The following is a 25,378-nucleotide window of genomic DNA, read 5'->3' as shown; positions in this document are numbered from 1 at the left end:
GGGCGTCTAGCCCCTGAGCAGTGGCCCTGTGCTGACCAGACACTCCATCAAATTGGGTGAGAAGAGTGAGCCCAGGCTCATCTCCCACCAGCTCTGCATGAATCTCCACGAGGGCCCAGAGCAGGAGACAGCGCTGGGCAGGAGTGCCAAGAGCTGAGAGCTCAAGAGGGCTCAGGGTATGCTGGGGCCTGAGAGAAGGATCTGAAGCTTGGAATGGGGTTAAATACTGGCACCCTCACGGTTCTGAGGAGAAGGATCTGGAGCTGGGATGGGTCAGGAATTCACTTGCCCAAAGCCTTGTGAGGCAGGCAGGGCCAGGATTCAAACCCAGACAGCTTCAATCTCCAGCCTCAAGGACCCTGCCTGGGCCCTCAGTTATTCCCAAATATGCTCCCCTCCACCAAGGAGGTTACCTGGCCACAGAGACCACTCAATTCCCCTAGTGACAAAATACAACCCGGCAGATGGAGGCAGATGCCCCTGGGTGGGTCACTTCCTCAGGGTCACCAGGGGACACTTCTCTGAGTAGGCAGTGACATTATTCTGGAAGGATGAGTTGTATACCACTTCCTCTCTCTGCTCTCCTGGAAATAACCCAGCAAAGTCAAAAAAGAAATACAGAGAAATGGTAACCTCAGAACTACTCGGGATTTTATAATCAAAGAGAAACTTTAACAAGTCCAAAATGGGATGGGAGGACCAGCCATTACACATATTGCTAAATCTCTACCTGCCTGGCCACCAGGCCTACACAAGAGCAGCTCAGACTTCAGACCCTTCAGGGGAAAGAAACCACCGTAGATCCTTACACAAGGCTGCTCAAAGGGCTACGATGAACAGTTCATGGAAAGACACAGGGAAAGTTCCACAGCAAGTTCCTGTCCAGACCCTGCCACACCTGAATATGTAAAAGTCTTTTTGCAATTAAAAAGTTTAAGTAGGGGGCTGGGGTTGTGGCTTAGTGGTAGAGTGCTTGCCTAACATGCATGAGGCACTGGGTTCGATCCTCAGCACCACATAAAAATTTAAAAAAATAAATAAAGATATTGTGTCCACCTAAAACTAAAAACATATTTTTAAAAAAAATTTAAGTAGGGGTAGGGGGCGCAGCTCAGTGGTACGAGGCTTGCCTAGCATGCACAAGCATGCACTCCCAGAACAACAACAACAAAAAAAAATTAAAACCCTACCCACAAGTTGCTATTGGCAAACCATATAGCCACAGCACCAGAGAACAGTAAATCCTGGCTGCTAGTTGACAGAGATGGGCACACAAGGTTTTGTTAACAACAAATATCAAGTTCTTTAAGTTGCCTTCCCCATGCCCACCATCCAAAACCAGCTAAATGAAGGCTCTTCCTGCCACCAGTGCCACAAAAAGGACAGGAGCTCCTCTGGTCTTAGCTCAGTCCAGTCCACTGCCCAAAGCGTAATATTAAATACGAAAGCTTCCATGCCACTTAATTGACCAGTCATCTTTCAAGAAAAACACAAGTTTGGATCTCCCCAAAATTTAACCCAGCCAATCAAGTTGCCCTAGACGGCTTAGAGAGTTCTCTGAGGGAACCCTTCCTGACTGGTCAACACACTACTATAAACAGCCCAGATGGAACAAGCTCAAGAGTCTGCAGTTAACTTCACCTTCACATACAAGGAAGACCCAGCTTAGTTAGGGGATGTAACCTATACCCCAAATTAAAAATAGCAGCATGATGGCATGAGGCAGACGCACAGGCAAGCCTTCCTGACAGGGGACTGGAACGAGTGAGGGCAGCTTTGGACAGAAGGTGGGGCTCTTGGTCCCAGGATCCCAGAAGTCCGGGGCAACCAGGTACCAAGTCCATCTTATTTACATGACTCATGCGCTCTCCCCCAGCTGTTTCTGGGAAAACCTGCCTTCCTGCAGGACAAGTCAGAATTGCCCAGGGGAGCCAGGCAAGGTGGTGGTGCACGCCTATAATCCCAGCTACTCAGGAAGCTGAGGCAGAAGGATTGTAAGTTCGAGGCCAGCCGGGGCAACTTAAGGACAGACTGTCTCAAAATTTTTTTTAAATAATAAAAAAGAGCTCAGGATAATAGCTCAATAATAGAGCGCCCCTCAGTTAAATCCCCAGTAGTTTCGGGGGGAGGGGGACTGTACAGATGAAAAGGTTCCAGGCTGCAATTTCACCAGGAAGAATGGCCCAAGATGGTCACTGGGCAGCCACTGCCACCTCCTGAAACCATCATTAAATTCTCCTCCTCACCTGCAGGGGCGCCTTAGCCTCGTCTTGGTGAATCTTTTTGACAAGGGTAGAAGGAGCTCTTCCAAAAAGAAGAAATCCCCGTTCTATGAAGGGGAAAACTGAAACACAAGGACAGGAAGGAAACTGCTGAAAGAAGCAAAGGAGGTGTGGGCTCCAGGACAGGAGAGGGAACACAAAACAGGGTAAGAAATTCCCAGCTTAGCTAATGGTGCTGAACAAGTCTGGGGCAGGAAGAAAGCCACATTCCTTCCTAGTTACTCTCTCCTCACCCGCCCGCGGCCCCCCCCCCCCCAATGCTCAGTATACATAAACACACACACAGGGCCTCCCTGAACCTGAAACAGACATCCCCCCACAACCCCAGCTGCCTTATGATTATGAAGTCCTCACTTTCCAGGAAAAGAGGTAAAATGCTCCTTCCTTTCTCTCAGGTCCTAATCACTGGGGGATCTGCAACTCTGATCTGGGCACAAGACAGAGGGTGCCCATGACACAAACTGAAATGGGAAGAGGCAGACTTCTGATCAGGACTCCAGATGTGCCCCAAAGTTAGACCTGAAAGAAGGTACACCCAGCAGTCTCCCCACCCCCCAGCCAGGTGGCAGAACTGAAAGACTCCAAACTTCCCCAGAGGGGCCCAAATTGGCCAGAGAAGTTTGAGAGTTAACCACAGGTATGGTGGCCAGAGCCTCCTTCCAGGTCCACCAGGGGCTCCAAGACTGAGAAAAACACCGCGGGGGGCCAACCCCACACAACTACCTTCAGGAAAACATCACTGCCTTCCTAAACATTTTCACCCTCCGATGGTATCCAGAGACAGGGTCATCGGAAAGCGCCAAACACAGGTCCCAGGTACAGACACAGCCTTCCACCTAGATGGAACAGGCCCCCACAGGTGCCCGGTCAGCAGCTCCCCCTGACCCACCCTGCCTGGGATATAGAAAAGCTGCTTCCCAGGAAGACACACCAGTCACCCCCACCCAACTGCCCCTCCAGGTGTCCAGACAGAGAAGCCCAAGTCCCCACCACCACACCAGGCCAGAAGAACAGGGCCCTCTCCCTTTCCCCACCAGGTGGGCAGACCAGTTCCTGCCCAGGTGCCGGGCGGGCCAGGAAAGGCCCCGGACGCCTCCAGGTGCCAACACTGACGCCCCTCCCGGCCAAGTTCCGGCCCCTTGGCAGCCACGGACTGTCCGCCGGTATCGCCTAGTAGCACCTACGAAGACCGCGGTTCCCGGCGCTCCGGGCTGACGCTGGCCGGGGACACCGCTGGCCCAGGGACCTGCCAGCAGCACGCTGGACCCTGCGCTCCCCGCCAGGGCGCCTCGGTGAGGGGCGCGCGAGGCCGGCCCGCGCCCCGACGTCCCCGACGGCGCACCGGACCCCACGCCGCTCACCTGGCTGGCGCGGTAGCTCTCGAAGGCCTTCAGGGCACTGTCGGTGAGCTTCACGTGGAACACAGACACCTTGCTGCCGTCGCTCACCCGCCCGCACGACAGCCCGTAGCTCCGAGCCTCCTTCAGCGCCGCCATCTTGCGACCATCGCTCCCCCGCCCCCCCTTCCCGGCTCCAGCGCCGGCGCGACGGCCACGCCACGCCCCGCCGCCCTCTGACGTGCTACATTATTCATGAGATGCGGCTGGCCACGCCCCACAGGAGCCCAAGAAGCCAACAGTTGCTCTCGCACAGTTCGCTGACGTGCTGCATTATTCATAAGACATAAAAAGCAACGCCCTCTACGGGCACAACAAGATTCATAGTCTCCGCCCCAATGTTTTGCATATTCATAATATGCTGAAGGTCCCACCTCTCCAGACCCTAAAGGAGGCCACTTCCGTGCATGAACTCCGCCTTGACACGCGCACCCCTCCAGGCCCCGCCTCCATATGTATTATTCACGACCCTGACTTCTCCGGGCGCGTCAAAACCCCGCCCCCAGCCTCTGACGTGATGCATTATTTATGAGATCTCTTGGGTCTTCCGTCTTTGGCTTCTGTTAGAAGCCGCAACGAGGGCGTGGAGGGGGCGGGGACAGCGCAAAACACGTGGGAGGCGGGGGGCAGATGCTGGCCAGGTTAGTGGGCGTGGCTATGAAAACAAGTCGCGCGATGGACGCTGGGTTCTGCTGATGCGGCTTCCCTTAAGGTGGGCTGCTGGGATTCCAGGACCTGAAGCTACTAGAGGGTTGGAAGAAGAGGGATCCTCTAAACTTTGTTTATGAAAAGAGTAGACTGTAAAATGATAAAATACACCATCGCCCTGAGCATTGGTGGAGTACAGCTCTATTTCTGAGCAGAAAAAAAAAATTTTCGAAATGTATTTTTTGTTTTTTGGGTTTTTTTTTAATTTTTTGCTTATGATTGTTTCCTAGGGCTGGAAACATGGCAGGCAAATGTTGTACTATGGTCCTAACCTCCAGACCTAGGCTGTTTCACATTAAAAAGAAGTCATCTATTTAATGTGTACAATTCCACTATACAAAATCAATATATAAAAACCAATAACATGCCTGTACACCAATAATGACTTTGCTGAAAAGAAATTAGGAAAAATTGGGGCTGGGGATGTGACTCAAGCGGTAGCGCGCTCGCCTGGCATGCCTGCGGCCCGGGTTCGATTCTCAGCACCACATACAAACAAAGATGTTGTGTCCGCCGATAACTAAACAAGAAAGTAAAAGACCCTCTACAATGAAAATTATAGCACTGAAGAAATTGAGGAAGACACTAGAAAAAAAAAAAAATGGAAACACTTCCTGTGTTCATGGATGGGCAGAATTACATTGTTAAAATGGCCATATTACCTAAAGCGATCTACAGATTCAACGCAATCCCCACCAGCATACCAATGGTATTCCTTACAGAACTTTTAGAAAAAATAGTCCTGAAATTCATTTGGAAGAATAAAAAAACCCAGAATGGCCAAAGCAATCCCTCCCAACCCCACCCTCCACCCAGGGTTTGGACGCAACACCTCACACATACTAGCCACGCACCCTATTATTGAAGTACACATCCCCAAATTGGCCTGCCAAAACAATTACAATGCTGGAATCGTCACAATACCTGACTTCAAATTATATTACAGAGCTCTAGTAATAAAAATTGCATGGTACTGGCATAAAAACAGACAATAACATAGAATGAATGGAAAACACAAAGATAAACCCACCCAGAGTCATCTGATTGTTGACACAGCACCAACAACATACATTGGAGAGAAGACAGTCTTTTTAAAAATGTTGCAGGGAAAGCTGACTATCCATATGTGGAAGAATGAGGCTAGATTCTTATTTCCTACCCTGCACAACAGTCAACTGAAACAAATCAAAGACCTAGAAATTAGATCAGAAACTTTGAAACTGGTAGAAGAAAACATAGGGTCAACATTCAAACAGGGAAGTGCCGGCAACAACTTCCTCAATAGGACTCCTGAACTCAGGAAATAATGCCAAGAATTAATAAATGGGATAACATCAAATTAAAAAACTGCACAAGCAAAGGAAACATTTAAAAGCAAAAAGAGTCCACAGAATGGAAGAAAATTTTTGCTAGCTTCTCTTCTGCTGGAGAATTGATATTCAGAATATATAGGGAGCACAAAAAAACCTAACACCCCCAAAATAATAATAACCCAATTAATAAATGGGATAATGAACTAAATAGACACTCCTCAAAAGGAGTACAAATGGAGGATTGGGGTTGTGGCTCTTGCCTAACACGTGTGAGCCCCTGGGTTCGATCCTCAGTACCCCATATAAATAAACAAAGTTAAAAATCCATTGGCAAACTAAAATATATTAAAATATTTAAATAGGGCTGGGGATGTGGCTCAAGCGGTAGTGCGCTCGCCTGGCATGCATGCGGCCCGGGTTCCATCCTCAGCACCACATACAAACAAAGATATTGTGTCCGCCGAAAAACTTACTTAAATAAATAAATATTAAAAATTCTCTCTCTAAAAAAAAAAAAAAAAGACTATTAGATTCTGTTTTGAAAAAAAATAAAATAAAATATTTAAATAAAATAATAAAGGTATTGTGTCCATCTACAACTAAAAAAAAATTTAAAAAAGAGGAGTACAAATGAGGGGCTGGGGTCATGGCTCAGTAGTAGAGCACTTGCCTGGCATGTATGAGGCACTGAGTTCAATCCTCAGCCCCACATATAAATAAATAAAATAAATAAAAATATTGTGTCCATCTACAACTAAAACATTTAAAAAGTAAAAATGCCCAGAAAATACATGAAAAAAAATGTTCAACATTGTTAGCAATTAGGGAAATGCAAATCAAAACTACACTGAGGGCTGGGGATATAGCTCAGTTGGTAGAGATCTTGCCTCGCTCGCATGCACAAGGCCCTGGGTTCAATCCCAGCACCACATAAAGCTGAGCAAGGTGGCTCACATCTGTAATCCCAGCAGCTTGGAAGGCTGAGTCAGGAGAATTGTGAGTTCAAAGCCAGCCTCAGCAACTACGAGGCACTAAACAACTCAGTGAGACCTTGTCTCTAAATAAACCACAAAATAGGACTGGGGATGTGGCTCAGTGGTCGAGTGTCCCTGAGTTCAATCCTTGGTAAAAAATAAATAAATAAAAAATTTAAAAAATTACTTCTCTAAATAAACATTCATTTAATAAATTAAAAATATTTATTAAAAAAGAAACTACAGGGCTGGGGCTGGGGCTCAGCAGTAGCGCACTTGCCTGGCATGTGTGAGGCATTGGGTTCGATTCTCAGCACCGCATATAAATAAACAAAAATCTATCAATAACTAAAAGATTGTTTAAAAAAATACAAATAACAATCCAGGCATGGTGGCACATGCCTGTAATCCCAGAGACCTGGGAGAGACAGAGGCAGGAGGATCTCAAGTTCAAGCTTCAACAATGTAGCAAGACCCTCTCAGCAACTTAAGGAGACCCTGTCTCGACATTTAAAAATAAAATAAAAAGTGATGGAGACGTGGCTCAGTGGTAAAATGCCCCTGGGTTCAATCCTCAGTAAGGCAAAAAAATAAATAAATAAATAAAAAGAATACAAATAAAGATAAATGTTGCTGAAGGCGTGGGTAAAACTTTTACACTGACGGTGAGATTATAAATCAATCACCACAACCACAGTGGAAATCAGTACGAAGTTTCTTTGGAAGACTAGAAGTGGAACCACCATGTGACCTAGCTATGCTATCCCTCGGTATCTATCCTAAACAGTTAAAGTCTTTATACCAGAGCAATACATGCGCACCCCTGTTTACATACAGTAATAATGTCTGTTTCATTCTACTATCTGTCCTATGCCCACATCCCTCACTTCCCTCTACTAATCTAAGGTAACGCTATTCTTCCCTAGTGCCCCAGGCCTGTGAATTAGCATCCGCATATTAGAGAAGACAAATGGCCTTTGGTTTTGTGGGATTGGCTTATTTCGCTTAATATAATATTCTCCAACTCCAACCATTTACTGGCAAATGCCATAATTTCACTCTTCTTTAAAGCTGAGTGATACTCAATTGAGTATATATATATATATATATATATATATATATATATATACTCTTTTTTTCTTTTTTCTTTTTTTTTTTTTGTGGTGCTGGGGATTGAACCCAGGGCCTTGTGCATGTAAGGCAAGCACTCTACCAACTGAGCTATATCCCCATCTACAACTAAAAATTTTCTTTATTCATTCATCTATTGAGGGACATCTAGGGTTTGTTCCATAGCCTAGCTATTGTGAATTGAGCTTCTATAAACATCAATGTAGCTGTGTCACGGTAGTATGCTGATTTTAAGTCCTTTGGCTATAAACCAAGGAATGGGATGGCTGGGTCAAATGGTGGTTCCGTTCCCAGTCTTCTGAGGAATCTCCATCTGCTTTCCGTAGTGGTTTTACGCATTTGCCGTCCCAACAGCAATGTCTGAGTGTGCCTTTTTCCCCATATCCTCACCAACATTTATTGTTGCCTATAGTCTTGGTGATTGCCATTCTGAAAGGAATGAAATGAAATCTTGGAGTAGTTTTGATTTGCATTTCCCTAATTGAGAATGTTGAACACTTTTTTCATATATTTGTTGATCAGTTGTATTTCTTATTCTGTGAAGTGTCTGTTCAGTTCCTTAGCCCATTTATTGATTGGGTTGTTTGTTTTGGGGGTGTTAAGTTTTTTGAGTTCTTTATATATGCTAGAGATTAATGCTTTATTGGAGGTGCATGTGGTAAAGATTTTCTCCCAGTCTGTTGTCTCTCACCTCACATTATTGTTTCCTTTGCTGAGAAGAAGCTTTTTAATTTGAATCCATCCCGTTTATTGATTCTTGAAATTACTTCTTGTGCTTTAGGAGTCTTGTTAAGGAAGTCAGATCCCAGGCTGACGTGGTGAAGATTTGGGCCTATTTTTTCTTCTATTAGGCTCAGGGTCTCTGTTCTAAGTCTTTGATCCACTTTGAGTTGATTTCTGTGCAGGGTGGGTGAGATAGAGGTTTAATTTCATTTTTCTACATATGGACTTCCAGTTTTGCTAAGCATCATTTTTTGACTAGGCTCTCTTTTCTCCAGTGAATGTTTGGCTTCATTCCTTTTTAACAACTGAATACTATTCCATTGTAGGAACCTACCCTTTTTGTTTGTCCATTCATCCTTTGAAGAATATTTGGGCAGCTTTTTCTCTTTCTATTTCACTATTATAAATGTTGCCTCTTGACCATTCACGTACACAGGGCTTTTTTTGTTTGTTTGTTTGTTTTATTTCTGTTTTTTAGCTTAGTTTTGTTTTGCAGGGCTGGGGATGGAACCCAGAGTCTCATGCCCACTGAGCTGTACCCCCAGGCCAGACGTACCTGTTTTTGTGTAGATGGGTGTTTCTCCTTCTTTTAGTAAAAAGCCTTGGAATGGGATTGCTGGGTCACATGACAATTCTACGTTAGACCTTTTGAGGAGGTGCTTGTTTACCACAGGATCTACCCCGTTTTGTCCCTCTTTCCTTTCATGTGTATAGGCAGCAGGAACTGGAGACCAGCCCTGGCCTGTCCAGGCCACAGAGCGAGCACCTCCTGGACTCGCAGCCTCCCAATCTGTGGACACCTCCTGGGGCTTTTCCATTTCACTGGTCACAGAGGGCGGTTCCAGAATGCAATTTTTGGTTTTGTTTTGTATGGAGTTTTTTGTTGTTGTTGTTGTTTCATTTTTAAAAAATATTTGATTTAGTTGTAGTTGGACACGATACCTTTATTTTATTTATTTATTTATTTTTAGTGATGATGAGGCTCAAACTCAGGGCCTCGCATGTGCTGGGCGAGCACTCTACTGCTGAGCCACACCCCAGGCCCCTTTTGTTTCTTTATAGGATGAAGATTTGGAGGTGAGTGAGGAAGACGAGTTCAAGAACCTCTCTGCTCTTCCAGAGATCTCCTTAGTTCTGTGCCTCCTCCTCCCCCCCACAGCAAACCAGCGCCTTCGTTCATTACCCCAGCTGTCACCGCTCTCCTGCGAGGTCGTGTGACACTCCTAGTACCCTTTTCAGGTATTTGTCATTAATATCCTCACTTACAAATGGAGAAACCGAGGCTCAGAGGAGCGAGGTATAGACAAGCTAGGACTTGAACTTGGAATCTTTCTGATCCAGAGCTCTCTTAAATACTCTCCAGCCTGCCTCCAAAGCCAGGGTCCCTTTTTATGTAGGCAGCCTTCCACATCCCCAGGTTCCACATCCTAAAATTCAACCAACCGTGGATCGAAAATATTTGGGAAAATAACCATTGCATCTATACTGAACACATGCAGAATGTCTTCTTATCATGAGTCCTTGAGTAATCCAGCACAATGACTGTCCACACAGCAGTTGCTTACATTGTATTAGGTATCGTAAGGAATACAATTTTTTTTTTTTTTTTTTTTTTGGTGCCGGGGATTGAACCCAGGGCCTTGTGCATGCTGGGCAATCACTCTGTCACCTGAGCTATATCCCCAACCCTAGAGATGATTTTTAATGTATACTAGAGGAGTCAAATATGGTGGTGCACACCTGTAATCCCAAATACTCAGGAGGTGAGGCAGGAGGATTGAAGTTTCAAGGCCAGCCTTGGCAGCCCAATGGTAAACCACACCTGGGTGTTCAATCCCCAGTACCAAAAAATAAAAATAAAAAACCATCCCTCCCCAGTAGAGTGTCTGGCATGGAGTAAAGATGCTCAGTAAGGGAGTGGGGTTATGGCTCAGTGGATGAGCACCTGCCTGGCATGTGTGGGGCATTGGGTTCAATCATCAGCATCACATATAAATAAATTAAATAAAGGCCCATTAACAACTAAAAAAATATGAAAAATATATACGTGTGTGTGTGTGTGTGTGTGTGTGTGTGTGTATTGAAACCGAGTGCTATACACCTACCATCCCAGCAACTTGGGAGGCTGAGACATGAGGATCGAAAGTTCAAAGCCAGCCTCAGCAACAGCGAGGCCCTAAGCAACTCAGTAAGACCCTGTCTCTAAATAAAATACAAAATAGGGCTGGGTTGTGGCTCAGGGGTCAAGAGTTCAATTGCCAATACCAAAAAAAAAAAAAAAAAAAAAAGAGTGCTGGGGCTGTAGCTCAGTAGCAGAGCGCTTACCTAGCACATATGAGGTACTGGATTTCATCCTCAGCACCACATAAAAATAAATAAATAAAATAAAGGTATTTTTAAAAAAGAATTTTGAGTGAATAAATGATCTCATGTAATCCTCACGATCCAGCTATAAGGCAATTCTACGGATGAGGAGACTGAGGCTTAGGGAAGCTGCGGGGGCTCTCAGGGCTGAGGAGACCAGCCTGCATGAGCGCAGGGCTCTTTCTCTGCCACCTTTCCCCTGGGACCAGCCTGGGGGGATGCTGACCTAGCAATCCCCTGTCTGGGCCCAGCTGTTTATCTGCAGAGCTGGTGCAGGTCAATATTGGAGCTGGTGGGGCTACCTGGCTCTAGAGGGTCACAGAAGGGCAGGGACAGGGCAGTGGGGACACAGGAGTTCTGTAACAAAGGTTGGGAGGGTGGAGCCAGCCAGGCCGCTGAGTGGAGGAGAGTGTGGGAGGAACCCCTAGGCGCCGCTGGCCAGCTGGCTCCCTGAACCTCTGTGCATTCACCTGGGAAAAGGCAACAGCAGTCACAGTCTGGAGCCAGGTGTGGTGGCACACACCTGTAGTTCCGGGTACTCAGGAGGTGGCACTCAGGAGGGTCCCTGAAGCCCACACGTTCAAGATCAGCCTGGGCACCGGTCTCCGTGGCTCAACCCTGTAATCCCAGTGGCTCAGAGGCTGAGGTAGGGGAATCGCAAGTTCAAAGCCAGCCTCACCAATTTAGTGAGGCCTAAGCAGCAATTCAGTGAGAGTTTTCTTGAAATTAAATACAAAAAAGGGCTGGGGATGTGTCTCAGTGGTTCAGTGCCCCTTGGTTCAATCCCCAGTACCAAAAGAAAAAAAAAAAATCAACCTGGGCAACATAGTGAGACCCCATCTCAGTAACAGTAACATCAGCCGACAGGGAGTATTTAAAATACAGAAGGCTTCCGGAGCAGGGCGGGGCACCTATAACCTCCTGGCACTTATGACCTCCTTGGGGTAGACCTGGCTGGTGACTTGGAGCCACAGACCAAATGGGAAAACAGACTTGAAGAGTCGAGTTAGGGATGCACTTTACAGTTGATTCCCAGTGACTCCCCAGGGGGCCCCTAAAGGGACCCAAGGTGCCAGAGCTGCTCAGTGGTAGTGCTTAGCATGCTCAAGGCCTTGGGTTGGATCCCCAGGGGGAGAAATGAAGGAAAACAAGGGACAGTGTAGGAGACAGAACAGAGTGCAGGGTGGGCTGAGGGGACAAGAAGACCCAAGGGGCAGAGCCGAGCCCAGAGGAGATACCGTGTAGTCAGCTGTTATTTCATTTACTTATTTATTTTTGGTAACAGGGATTGCACCCAGGAGTGCTTAACCACTGAGCCACATCCTCACCCTTTTTAAATTTTTATTTATTTATTTTTTGCCATTTTATTTTATTATTTTTTTTATTGGTTGTTCAAAACATTACAAAGCTCATGATATATCATCTTTCATACATTTGACTCAATTGGGTTATGAACTCCCATTTTTATTTTGAAACAGTGTTTTGCTAAGTTGCTGAGGCTGGTTTGAACTTGGGATCTTCCTGCCTCAGCCTCACAGGTCACTGGGGTTACAGGCATGTGACACTGTGCCAGCTTCTATTTTTCCAATGCAGTATTGGGGATTGAGCCCAGGGGCCACAGACCTAACCCAGACACACCCCACCACCCCATTTTCTTTTTCTTTTCTTTTCTTTCTTTTTCTTTTTTTTTTTTTTTTTTTTGCTGAGGCTGGCTTTGAACCTGTGATCCTCTTGCCTCAGCCTCCAGAGCTGCTGGGATTAGAGGAGTGTACCACCATGCCCAAGTGGCCAGCTGATTTTTGACAAAACTCCACAGTCACAAGCTAGGAGAAACAAAGTCTTCCCCACAGACTTTTCAAGAACAAATGGAGAGGGGCTGGGGTTGTAGCTCAGTTAACGCGTATTTGCTTCACATGTGTGAGGCACTGCGTTCAATCTTCAGGACCACAGAAAAAATAAATAAATAAAATGAAGTTATTGTGTCCCCCCCCCCCATACACACATACACCACAAATGGACAGCTCTATAGACACCAACCTCAACCCTAAACTCACACCACAAATATTACTCAGGGATGGGGACGGGGCTCAGCGTCAGAGCGCCAGCCAAGCATGCAGAGCCCTGGATTCCGGCGCCAGCACCGCAAACAAAAACTGAAATATGACGTGAACTCAAAGTAGATCATAGGCCCATCTAAGCCACAAGGGGTTGTGATGTCTTGAATGTCCCCCACAGTGCAATGTTGGGAAGAATCCCCAAGTTCCTACATTGATGCATGGGGCCCTTTGGGGAGTAATTAGTATTAGATGGGGTCATGATGGGGCCCCTGCCTTGGCTTTGTTAGAAAGAGACCAGAGTTGGCATGTCTGCTGCCTCATCATGCAATGTCCAGCGCCAGTTACCAGGCAAGGGGCCCTTGCCAGATGCCAGCAGCATGCTTTTGGACTCCCCAGCCTCCAGAACTGAGAGCTAAACCTCCCTGCTTTATAAATGTTCTTGTCTCAGGTATGCAGTTTTAGCAACAGCAAATGGACTGAGACTGATATTTAGAAAACAAATCTAAGGGCTGGGGTGTGGCTAGAGATAGAGCACTTGTATCTAGCATGTGCAAGGCCCACAGTTACACACATACACACACACACACACACACACACACCAAAGGAAAAAAAATAAATGAAAAATCTTGCAAACTTGGACTCAGCAAACATTGCCTGCACAGGAAGCACAAGAAAAACCAAACTGAAAAACTGACCTTCATTGTAATTTTAAACATCTGCTTTTTGGGAAATATAATTTAAAAGTGAGCCACAAGTGATGAAAGAAGTCACAATCCCTTCTGTGACAAAGGACTTGTCCCCAGAATATACAAAAGTGGTCAAAGAACAAGAAGCCCAGTACTGAGGCTTCTCCAGCACACGATCAGCACTGGGGAATGACAGCAGTGACGGTCACATAGGACCAGCTGGAATGTCACCCAACCATCCAGGATCAGCTGCCCAGCCCGTGCCTGAGAGCTGGGCATTGGCCAGGTCTGTGAGAATGGGAAAGGCAGGGCGTTCTGACTGAGGGAACTGCAGCCCCGCCTCCAGGGAAGGCCCCTCCCAGGGGACAGAGACACCAAAGGGGACTGACGCTGGAAAGGAGGCACAGGCTCAAGCCACCTGTGGCCTTTTGCCCCCGATAGCCATTCCGGTGGCAGAAAGAAGGGGCCTAGAAATAGGGCACAGATTCAGGTCCTGTGGGGACAGGTGTACACGATACCTGTGGAGGTCTACTTTTGGGGACCTCCTCATTCCTGGAGGCAGGATGGAGCAGCAGGAAAAGCCAATGAGCTGTGAGGCGCGATGCTGGCTCTATCCATGCAGGATATCATGGTGGGCAACTCACAGGAGGCATTTCCAGTCCCAGGTGGTGGGGATAGTCCAGTGGGATTGGAGGTAGCTCCTGCCTGGAGCCCTGCACGGTTGCACAAGCATACCCCTGTGGCCACTGAGGTCTCAGTGCACAGCACTACCTGGGAGAGGCCTTCCTGGACCCCCAGCCACACCGCTGGACCCCCACTCAGGTGTTCACACCCTTCTCCTGGGTCCCATCTTTTTTTTAGTACTGGGGATGAAATCCAGGGCAAGTACTCTCACACCCCAGCTGCTCATCCAGCTCCTCGGAGGCCAGGAACCCGGTGCCTGTGACACATCACTGAAGCAAGGGGTGATCCTCCAGGCTCGCATCAGGGCCTGCTGGGGTCCCTGACCCTCGATGAGAACAAAGGTTCACAAGGCCGGGTGACAGGTGGAGCTGGGCGGGCAGTTCCCCTGCTACGTCACCCCACTTCTCCAAGCTGTTCCTCCCTCTGTAAAGCAGGTCTTTGGCCCCAAGGGGAGACCCCCACTCTAGCCTGCCCTGCTAGCCCACAGAGCTGCATGACCCCGGATGAACCCCAGCCCAAGTGGCAATGAAAGAGGCTCCGGAGGCTGCAGCGCGGGTGGAGGCTTTATTTCACTGTGGGGGAGCCTGGACAGAGGGCGGCAGGCAGGGCAGGAAGGGCTGGCGGTCAGGTGGGAACTGGGCGGGGTGGGCTGCCCCCAGGCCTACTGAGGAGGGGAAACCGAGAGGCCGGCCCGGGGGACCGAACCCCACGGGCAGGGGTGGGGAAGCGGAGATGGGTCTGCAGGGACAAGGCCCTCCCTCTGGGCTGCCCCTTACTGCCTCCTGTGGGGTCTCAGTCCCTCTTGCTCTCTGGGCTTTGTGACCCCCGATCCTTGCTTCCCCGACCCAGAGGAGGGGGCCAGGCCGCAGAGGACAGAGGACAGGGAGCCGGGGAGTGAGGAATGCAGGGTGGGTCCACGGTGTGCAGAGGGGGTGGCAGCCACCTGGTCCATCAGTTCCTGGCAGCGATGACCACAGAGAGCGCCACGCCCCCCAGAGCCACAGCAGTCGCCCCAAACAGCCACTTCCACGGGATGGACTGTGAATAAAGGGGAGAAGGTGACCAAGATGGCGGAGGGCAGCCACGACCGGCTTCCTGGGCCTCTGCTCCCACCATGCTCCAAACAGGCCTCCTGGCAAATCCCTGCTGGCCATGCCTTTCCTCACTCACAGAAACCCAAACCCCAAGTTCCCACCCCAGGTCACCTCCTGGTCCCCTGAAGAACCCCACCCCCACCCAGGTCCCTCAGCACCAATCCACCCGACTCAGCGCTGGTCAGCCTAGGGCTGGGCCTCTGCGTCCCCAGCTTCCCCGGCACAGCCGGTGACAGAGGACTCCGGCAGGTGCGGGATAAGAAGCGTGCCACTCTCCACCTGCGAGCCCTGGACCTCAGGGCCTGTGCCCACGCACTGCTCACCCAGGCGCCCTTGCCGGGACACTTGGCCGGCAGCCGGCTGGGGTTGCCCAGCATCTTCCGGTAGAGAGCCGTTTCCGTGCTGCGCTGCGCCGCGTGCTTCTTCACCAGCTTGGACAGCTCCGCGTGGATCGTCTGTGGGAGGGGGCCGTGGGCACCACTGGGACCTGGGGCTTCCGTCTGCCCACTCTGTGCTTCACCAAACTGGGGGCTGCTGTCCCCGTTGCCCAAAGGAATGGGGTAGACGATGCAGAGCACAAGATAGCCAGGGAGGGGAAGGTCCCAGAGAGAAGGCCAAGGACACAGGCCCTGGCCAGGAAGGTGGTGCCCTCAGCCCCGGGAGGGCTGGCAGCACGAGTCCAGCCTGTCCATGTGGGGTCACGGGACTTAGCAAGCTGGCCAAGGGCCTTTAGCTGCCCATCCCCTGCCCACTGGGAACACCAGAGAGCCACATGAAGAAAAACTTAAGGCAGACTGCAGGCAAGACTTCCCAGATAGCCCCACAAAGCAAGTCCTTGGGACACCCCTGTCCTGCTTACCTTGTTGGAAGGTTCCAGCTTCAGGGCTGCCCTCAGGATGGGGATGGCCTCACTGTACTCGCCTTGCTGAGCCAGCACCTGTGGGGAAAGGGTGCCATCCTGGGGGCCACGGCAGGCTTGCTCTCCTTCAAGAGGCCCAGTCCTGCTAAGCTCCTGGCCCCCTGACCAGTCCGCACTGTCTCTGGCAGGAGCCCAGGTTCCAGGCCTCTCTGCACGCGCCCATGCCCTTGGCTTCCGAGTGCTACAGCTGGCACAGCACTGTCCCCTCCAAACCAGCCCCTCTCCCTGTGTGTCTGGCTCAGCCTAAGCTGGTCGCCTGGGTGCCTCCTTCACTGTCTCCTTCCCTCATGGCCTCAAGGAACTTCCCATGAGGGAAGTTCAGGCCACAGTGAATGACTTGAGGCCAGGCATGTGACCCAAGGAGGTCAGTGAGATCCAGCCTGAATGGTGCAGTACCACTGGGAAGCCGGTTGCTAAGGAAAAGAATAAAATTCTGGAGCTTTGGGGAGCTTTTTGAAGCTGGGGTAAGGGTGAGGGTTAAGGAGCCTGAGGGAAGTCCATGGCACAAAGGCACAGCATCGCTATGTCACTGGGAATGCCTGGATCTAGCTGTGCCTGAAGCTAGCTACCCTGGACAGGACAGTTTCATGAACCAACAATCTCTCCTTTTTGCTTGAACCTGTTCAAGTGGGTTTCTTTCACTTTCAACCAGTAGATGCTACTGCCACCCCAAATTAGAAACCAGCTGACAACAGCCAGACATGGTGGCACATGCCTATAATCCCAATTCAGGAGGCTGAGGCAAGAAGATTGCAAGTTCAAGGCCAGCGTTAGCAACTTAGTGAGGCCATAAGCAATTCAGCAAGACGAAGGTCAGCCTCAGCAAGTGCCCTGGATCCACTGCCTAGAGTGCAGATAGACAGGTAAGACACCTCTATGTGCTACCTATCAGAAAGTGACACAGCAAAAATGAAGAGATGGCAGGGCAGGGGAGGAGGCAGGCGGGGAGGGCCTCTTGAAGTGGTGACATCAGAGCAAAATCCTGAACAGGAGCTGGTGGTGCAGCTCAGGGTAGAGTGCTTGCCTGGCACATGTGAGGCCCTGGGTTCTGCTCCTAGCACCACTCACACCAAAAAGGAAAAACAAAACCTGAACCAGATCCAAGAGACCCAGGCAGGTCCTGGGGTACAGCAACCTGAGGCACAGGGCACAGCCTGGCCAAGGTCTTGGGGCAGGAGGGGCCTAGATGCAAGCAGAGAGGAGGCTGGGTGGACGGAGAGGAGCAGGAGGTGAGAGAGCAGAGGAACTGGAGGAAGGGGACAACCAGATGACTCAGGGTCCCAAGGGCCATGACCAGGACTTGGCTTGTGCTCTGAAGGAGAAGGAGACAGAGTCACAGAGCATGAAACACAAGGAAGAGCGGCCCTGGGACAGAAGCAAGAGGCCTGAGAAGCTGGGATTTAGGATTTAGGTCTAGCCCCAGCCAACCAGTTAGTGGGACCCAAGCTACACCCCTGTACCCCTGTGGGCCTGTTTCCCGCCTGTTTCCCACCTGCACCCCAGAAAGCTCAGCTGGCTGACGCCTGTCTTTCTCGGTCACGGGGCTGGGGACTCGGCTGGGTGGCCCACCTTGCCCTTGCGAAAGAGCGCCTTGATGTTGTCCGGCTGGTGCTCGAGCACCAGGCTGCAGGAGCGCAGGGCGGCGCGGTAGTGGTCCAGCTTCAGCTGCGAGGCGGCCAGGTTGTTCAGACACTTCACCTTCAACTGCAGGAGCTGCTCCTCCTCCTCAAAAGTCATGTCCACTGTGGAGGACAGTGGTCACTGCACCACCAGCCCCCAGGACTGCGCCTCTGAGGCACGCCAGGTGCCATCCACCAGGGTCGGGGAGCTCAGTCCTCCTGTCTCTACAGGCCAGGGCCACACCTTCCCCAGGCTCCAGTGTCTGATTCTTGGCACCTCACGGAGGGAGTGTTGGAGGGGCACAGGGACTGATGCCACCTGCCATGGCCCATCGTTCACCCGCCTTCCGCGACATTCCCACTGGCCTCAGGTACATCAAGGCTGGAGGGGCCCCGTCTGGAGGGTTTAGTGTTCCGAGCCCAGGACCCCGGGGCTGGGGGCTTCTGAGCTGAGCTGGAGGAACACCTCTGTGGGGTGGTGGTGGGGATCTGACCCAGAGCCAGTTGGTCACCTTTGGCGCTGGACGTGATGGCCTTGATGGCAAGGTCATAGGAGTTGGCGGCCAGCACGAAATCCGCTCGCTGGTAGTGGGCGTTGCCACACTCCCGCTTCCGGTTGGCCAGGGCCACCCGCTCCTGCCCTGTCAGCATCTCCAGGTCAGGCCCATCCACGGCCGTCTTCAGGGTGACCTCCAGGCACAGGGCCGCGTGCGGGGGGATGTAGGGGCTCCTGCTGGGGAGGTGGGGCAGGCGGGTGCACTCAGACCCGGCGGCACTGGCCCTCGCCCCAGGCTCGCTGGGTTGACTCTGGGGCAGGAGGGAAGGGCCTCAAGTTCCAGCTGTGCCCATCGCCACCCCTCCTCGTTGAAATAGGGAAGTCACCTTGCCACCCCTGAGCTGCTAGCAGGTGTTCTTCCCTAAGTCTCAGTCGCCTCTTCTATAAAGTGAGCAGGCAGACGGGGAGAGCCAGGGGACACCCCACCGCGTCCCCCACTTGGCTGGGACCCATGTGGTGGCGCTCACCTGCCCTGGGGGCCGTAGCAGTACTTGGAGTCAGCAGTAACCATGGCCGTCTCACCCACATCCATGAGGGGGACACTGAGGTCTAGGGCCTGGGGTGGACAGAGCCAGAGGGACTCAGGTACAGCCCAGCCTGGCAAGGTGCCCATCCTGCCCCCACCCACCTCCTCCCTCTCCAACCTGGATGACGTCGCAGTCGCCCAAGGTGAACACCAGCTCTGGCTCCTCCTGTACCCGTGTGCCATTCTCCAGCGACATCTGCAGCTGCACGGTGACCACCTGCCCCTTGGCAGGTCGGCTTGAGCCAGGTGGGCCCGGAACCAGTGTCTTCTTTCTCAACAGCCCATTCCCTGCCAGGAAGCAGGGCCATGAACCTGTCATTGGGTGGCCCTATGTCCCCAAGCCCCCGCCAAGCTCTGCTGGCTGCAGAGGGTGCGAGCTAAACACATGATGACCACCCTGCCACTGCCAGGCCGGCTGACCCAAGGAGGCTGGACAGTGGGCATGGCAGATCTGTTTTCTGGTGCTGGGGATGGAACCCAGGGCCTTGCCGGACAAGTGCACTGCCACTGAGGCACTTCCCCAGCTCCAACAGGACAGATTTAGGGGTGACGATGCTGGTGCTGGGAACTGGCTCAGTGACCAACAGCTGTTCCAGACAGAGAGGTCCAGAAGAGACACTGGAGTAGGCCCCTCCTCCGGCTTCAAATCCCAGCCCTGGGATGTCTGGGCCTCAATTTACCCAGCCATGAAATGAGGCAGTCACAGGGCCTCCCAGCAAGCCCTTGCTTGGTTTGTAACCACTGCTGTGCTGCGAGTACGTGCACTGAGTTTAAACATTAAACAGAGTCAAAGGGCTTGTGAGCAAAAGTAGCTCCTGATGCCCCCGTGATTTCAGAGGAGACCACTGTCCACACTCTCAGCCACTCCAGCTGCTATCTCTCCCATGCCCCAGGCCATCCCAGGAACCACCAAACAGCCAATGCCAATGCCAGCTGAGCAGGCACAAGGCTCAGCACCCCTGCAAAGGCACTCAGGAGCCTGCCACCCACTGTCACCCCACAGCAGCTGCTGGGATGACTGCTTCCAGCACCCACGTTAGACAGCAGACAACAGAGTAAAGAGAGGGCAGGTGACCTGAGCTGGGCCTTCCTCAGAGCTCCCCCAGGTTTCCTCCAAACAGAGCCCCAGGGCAGCGAGGGCAAAGACTGCTGTGCAAGGGGGCAGCCAGGGTCTGTGGCCAGGCGCTCAGTTCCCACACTGGCCTACACCCTGCCACTTTCTGATGCTTAGAATACTTTGCAAGTCTGAGTGGATTCTAGTCTAAAGATTAGAGACACTGATGAAGCCATCCTTATTCTGAAATATTCTAGAAAATTCTAAATGTCTGTGCTACACCCCTACTTGTACACACCTAGCATTCAGTCTGAGACCCAGTGATCCGACAGACCCCTGGGTCATAAGGTTTGTGGGCTCTGATGACAGACAGGCTGGAAGTCACAGTCACGGCCAGGCCCTGCCTCCTCTCCTAGGATGGACTCCGGCAAACCACATCCCCTCAAGGGCTGATTCTCTGTCTGGAAAATGAAAACCCCAATTCTTTTTTTTTTTTTTTTTTTTTTCGGTTTCTGAGATGCTGGGAGTGAAACCCCGGGCTTCCCACATGCTAGGCAAGTGCTCTCCCAAGGTGCTACACAGACCCTGCCTGGAGGCCCCAACTCTGACCTCAGAAAGAGGCTGCACAAATACAGTGTCACACTAGTGCTCCAAGGGGGAGCTCGCAGCTCTCACACTTAACACCCTTGGGAAACAACTTGCCCAACTCTACTATACCTAGGGAGGCTGGGTGACCTTGGGCAAGTGTCTTGGCTTCATGGAGCCAGTTCCCAGGGGATGGAATCGGAAAGGGCTGCTGGAAGGATCCAGTGACATGCCACACGGGACTGGTGTGGAGCCAGCGCTCAGGAAGTATTACCTGGTGTTGGGGAGGGAGTAAATTCTTTCCCCCGTGTACTGGGGATTGAACCCAGAGTGCTTTACCACTCAGCCACACCCTCAGTCCATGGTATTATCAACAGTGGTGATGATGTATCATTTATCATAAGAGCAATAATCATTCAGTATGTCGGATATCAGGATTAGTGGCAACGTATTTTCTACAAAATATTAATATTTCTCTTATTTTCAGAATTCTGAAATAGCACAAGGGAGAGGAGGAAATGTCTTTCTTTGCAGGACTTCTTTGAACATTTAGAATGATAATGAGGCCCCCTCCCCCAGGTCCCAAGCTCAGGAGGGGCTGGGCAGGAGCTCAGTGGTAGAGCACTTGCACATTCAAGGCCTTGGGTTCCATCCCCAGAACTGCAGCAAATAAATAAATAAATAAATCATCCCCCAAATATAACAATAATTGCTAATGGTACTTCACAGATATAAAGCATTTAAGAACAGTAAGGAAGTCAGACAGGGTGGGACATTCCAAAGCCAGCCTTAGGCAACAGCCTTAGGGCCTTTTATTTTGTTTTGTCTCAAAACAAAATAAAAGGGCTATGGGTGCAGTTCAGTGGTACAGAGCTTGCCTAGCAGGTGTGAAGCCCTGGGTTCAATCCCCAGCAGGGGGGGGGGGAAGAATAGTAATGAGTACTGTAAACCAGCCAGAGGGATGAACAGGACATTCTTTAGATCTATTTGACCTCAGGGTGCATTTTTCTGAGATTGGCACAAATCAGACAATTGCCCAGAAAAGATGCAGTAGGGGTTGGGAGCCGCTGGCAATCAGCACGCTAGCTGTGTGGCTCTGGGCAGGTGACTCAGCCTCTCTGGGCCGCTGATAACAGTTCTGGGAAAAAGAGACACAGCACATGGTGTGTGTGTGTGTGTGTGTATGTGAATGTGAGAGAGAGAGAGAGAGAGAGAGACAGAAAATGAATGGAGTTCATGAACATGAAGCATCTCAAGCAGTTGTCACTGGCTGACAATCACCATAGTTACCAGGTTACTTTCAACCCTCACAGCAGAGATGAGAAACAAGGCTCAGGGGATGAGAAGGCCTGATCCAAGGTCATTCTGCACCCTGAGCTGTCTGGGCTGTGGCTCAACCCAAACCACCCCTGCTCCTTACCCAGGATGTCCAGCCACTCTTCTGGAGCTGGGGCTGGGGCAGGCTCTGGCTCCATGGCGGCCAGGAACTCTCGGGCCAGGGCCCCAGGCTGCTCGGCCTCCTCCAGAGTGGACTGTCCCATGTCCTCCAGAGGTGGCAGCTCACTCAGGTCATCGTCATCCTCTTCCTCCTCACCCTCTGCATCCTCAACCCCATCCAGCACCTCGAAGTCTTCAAGTGGTGGGACAGAAGGCGGTGGGGCAGTGGGCTCTGAGGGCTCCGCACAGGATGCCATACTGCTGGGGGGACGGGAACTGGCCCTGAGAAGGGTTACAGATGGGGGTAAGAATCCCACCTAGCCTCTCAAATTATCCGAACCACCCATTCCCTGCAAGCTGATCGCCTGCTGTGTGACTCAGGAATTGTGGCCCTCAGTTTCCTCATCTATATAGTGGGTACAACAACAAACCCAGGTTTGTTGAAATAAATTAACAGCCCACACATCAAGCCCTGAGCATCAGTGTTAACTATTATTAGAACCAATTATTATTTAATCTTTATAAACACCTCAGGAAGTAGGGAACTCCACCCCCAACTGCAGAAAACGAAATTGAGGCCCAGTGGGGCATAGCCATTTGCCCAAAGTCCCAAAGCAAGCCAACTGCAGGGGCAGAATTGAAAGGGGGGGGGGTTCCAGTCCCTGGGGCTTTATCTGATTAAATGCCAATAAAGAGTCACTGGGTTTTTTTCATTTGTTTGTTTTTTTGGTTGGGAACAGCCCCTGAGGCCTTGGGGAAGCCATTTTTATAGCCTCTGAGCCACTTGTGAAGTTGAATCATTACCAGGGCTTTCTACTCCCAATTGTCCCATCTCCCAAAGAGATCCCCCTCCCCATAACCACCAGCACCAGCCCAAATGACCTAGAACCCCCAAGCCTTTTTCCTCCCACACCCTGAAGCTAAAGACCCCAGCCTCAGCCTCAATCTCCCCCTACCCGCCCTCCCGCCAAGGGAGACCTTTCTCTAGCCATCCAGCCTCCTTCCCAACCTTCCGAGTAGGAGAGACACCCCCCCCCAAGGCATTCCACAGCTTTTTCCTTGCCCCAGGCCGGTCTCCCTTGCCCAAGGCCTATAGGGAGCCCCCACCTCTGGCTGTCCTATCACCAATCGGAGCTAGGCCCCCTCCCCCAGGCCCCAAGCTCAGGAGACCAAGCCAGCACTCACCCACAGCATCCCCTCCTCTATAATCCTCACCTGCCAGGCTCCTTCCGGGATCGGAGCCCCATTCTGAGACCCTCCCAGCGCCCACCCCCACAATCCCCTGCGCCCACACAAATGGGCCTCCCCCCACCACCCCCAGTCAGGGCCAGCCCCCCCACAGCGGCGCTGTCGCCCCGTAAACACCCGGGTGTCCCCAGACGTCTCGCTCCAAATCCCATAACGCCCTACGCTCTCCGGACGCCCCCTACCTGGGTCTGGCCCTCCGTCAACCACCCACCCAAGCCCCCAACGCCCCAGGCCGGTCTGACGCCACTAATTTGGGGCCCCGACCCCGCACCCCTTGGGCGCCCCCAGCCCAGCACGTCCGCGTCTACAGCCGCCAGACCGGCTCCTCCGCGCCCCGCGGCCCCTACCCCCGGCCGCCAGCGCCTGGCTGCGCCCCCTAGGACACTGCCGACCCCCGCGCCCCCAGCTCGCCTCCCCCACGGCCCCTTCGCCCCGCCCATCGGCTACGGCCCCCGCCGCGCCGGCCTCCGGACCAGCCCAGGCCAGGGCAGCGCCCAGGGCCGGCGCAACCCCGCCGGCGCCCCGGGACACGTGCCTCCGGCTCCGGGACCCCCACCTGGGGTCCTGCGCCCCCCTCCCCGCCCCCAGCCGCGGCCGCCGCGCCTCGGGAACCAGGTTCGGGCGCCCGGCCCCGCCTCCGCCGCGACCATTGGCCGCCGCCACCGCGACTGCCGCGTCCACTGGTTATCACACACGTCCGTCCCGGGCGCAGGCTCCGCCTCCTTCCTGCTTTGCTCCGCGGGACGTTCTTAAAGGGGCAGAAGCTTCTGGGCCTTTTGGGGCGGGGGCGAGTGGGCCAAGGGTTAGAATCCTAACGCCTGTGATTACCGCGCAGCCCAGTGCTGTGCCTGACTCCCATCAGAATTTCATCCTGCGCATCCGTAAAATGGGGATAAACACCCTTCTCCATGCACTCTCACCTTGGCGGCTGTTGGGAAAACAGTATTAAATGTTTCCTGAAGTAGACGGCTTGGGGGTTCAGGCTCCTATGAGACTGCTGGATGACCACCCCGAAGCCCTAGCTACAGAAGTGGACCTAAGGTCCGAAAGGGGAAGCACGTGCCCAAGGGCACGCAGAACACCCCTCACCTATCACGTTCTGCTTCCCGAAGGTTTCCTGGTGCATACAGGAGGCGCTCAATAACAGCCAGGTGGGCGACAGAGTGAGCAAGACCGCTAGAAGTTCTTCCTCCATGCACCTCTGCCAGAGGGTGATAAGGTGCCCAGGGAGAAGGTGTGCACTCTCGATTAGAAAGGTTTCTGTGGATCTTATTTTGAAACAGGGCACTATACCTTACCAGCTTCCAGCAGGTAATCCTGCTAGAATGGTGTCCTCCTTTGGCTTTGCCCTCCACCCCACCCACCCACCTCACTCTCCCATATCCCGACAGGGATTTTCACCAGTTTTGTGCCCAGCACCTCCTTGAACAATGCCTGACTACCCATGGGAGCTCAATAAATGAAAAAATAAATGGATGAGTCAGAGGCTGGGCTTTGGAGGTGGCCCTCACTGGAGGCAGTAACTGATTTTTGAAGATCAGAGCTCTAAGGTTGCCGCCTGCCGCCTGCAGGAAGTCCTCCCTGACCTCCTCAAGGCAAAGCCTGGTAAAAAACCCCCCGCCCCCCCCCCCCCCCCCGCCCTCTCCCCAGCTGTCCTCCGGGCTTTATGAAGCTCTACTTCATAACTGGCTTACTTGTGTGAGTGTCATTTGATTCACCTCTGCCATGCCCAAAACACTGGAGGACACCACCGCCAGCAGCCTGGGAAGCTCTGTTGTTTCTCATTGTTGTAGTCCTGACACCTGCTCAGTGTTTGACAGAAAAGCCAGAGTGGGGCCAGTGGTTGCTCAGAAATCACAGCACAAGGCAGCCAGGATATGAGAAGTCCCCAGTAGGGGGTCAGGCTTAGTTCTGGGGAACTTGGATTATTTACCATCATCTATGAACTTCAGTGTTGTTTTTAATTTTTTTTTTTTTTTTTTTAGTTGTCAATGAACCTTCATTTTATTTATTTATATACA

The 25,378-nt window shown here is 51.7% G+C and overlaps 2 protein-coding genes across 4 annotated transcripts in view; both read right to left on the bottom strand.

The window, feature by feature from the left end:
• Nucleotides 1-3,785, bottom strand: part of Ell (elongation factor for RNA polymerase II) — a 67,067-nt gene extending 63,282 nt beyond the window's left edge. Inside the window, exon 1 of the mRNA XM_076845761.2 lies at nucleotides 3,644-3,785. Within this exon, the coding sequence (XP_076701876.1) occupies nucleotides 3,644-3,778 (135 nt within the window). The 5' untranslated portion in view covers nucleotides 3,779-3,785. The remainder of the gene's footprint in view (nucleotides 1-3,643) is intronic.
• An 11,079-nt stretch (nucleotides 3,786-14,864) lies between these two features.
• Nucleotides 14,865-24,011, bottom strand: Fkbp8 (FKBP prolyl isomerase 8). Of its 3 annotated transcripts, none has more exons than XM_076845829.1 (9): nucleotides 23,914-24,011; nucleotides 22,093-22,391; nucleotides 19,152-19,321; nucleotides 18,975-19,063; nucleotides 18,464-18,684; nucleotides 17,902-18,074; nucleotides 16,273-16,350; nucleotides 15,737-15,868; nucleotides 14,865-15,357 (listed from the first exon to the last, which is right to left on the bottom strand). In XM_076845829.1, exons 2-9 carry the CDS (start codon nucleotides 22,364-22,366, stop codon nucleotides 15,271-15,273), a joined length of 1,224 nt encoding a protein of 407 aa, XP_076701944.1. In that variant the 5' UTR covers nucleotides 22,367-22,391; nucleotides 23,914-24,011; the 3' UTR covers nucleotides 14,865-15,270. The 3 variants fall into 3 exon arrangements, with proteins under 3 accessions (XP_076701944.1, XP_076701935.1, XP_076701925.1); XM_076845820.1 differs by having other exon boundaries at nucleotides 23,893-23,996; XM_076845810.1 differs by lacking the exon at nucleotides 23,914-24,011 and having other exon boundaries at nucleotides 18,464-18,681.
• Between the last annotated feature and the right edge of the window lie 1,367 nt (nucleotides 24,012-25,378).

This window comes from Callospermophilus lateralis, chromosome 1 (genome assembly GCF_048772815.1).
Source record: "Callospermophilus lateralis isolate mCalLat2 chromosome 1, mCalLat2.hap1, whole genome shotgun sequence".
In the NCBI taxonomy this organism is placed as follows: domain Eukaryota; kingdom Metazoa; phylum Chordata; class Mammalia; order Rodentia; family Sciuridae; genus Callospermophilus; species Callospermophilus lateralis.
This window is presented reverse-complemented; position numbering and strand designations above follow the sequence as displayed.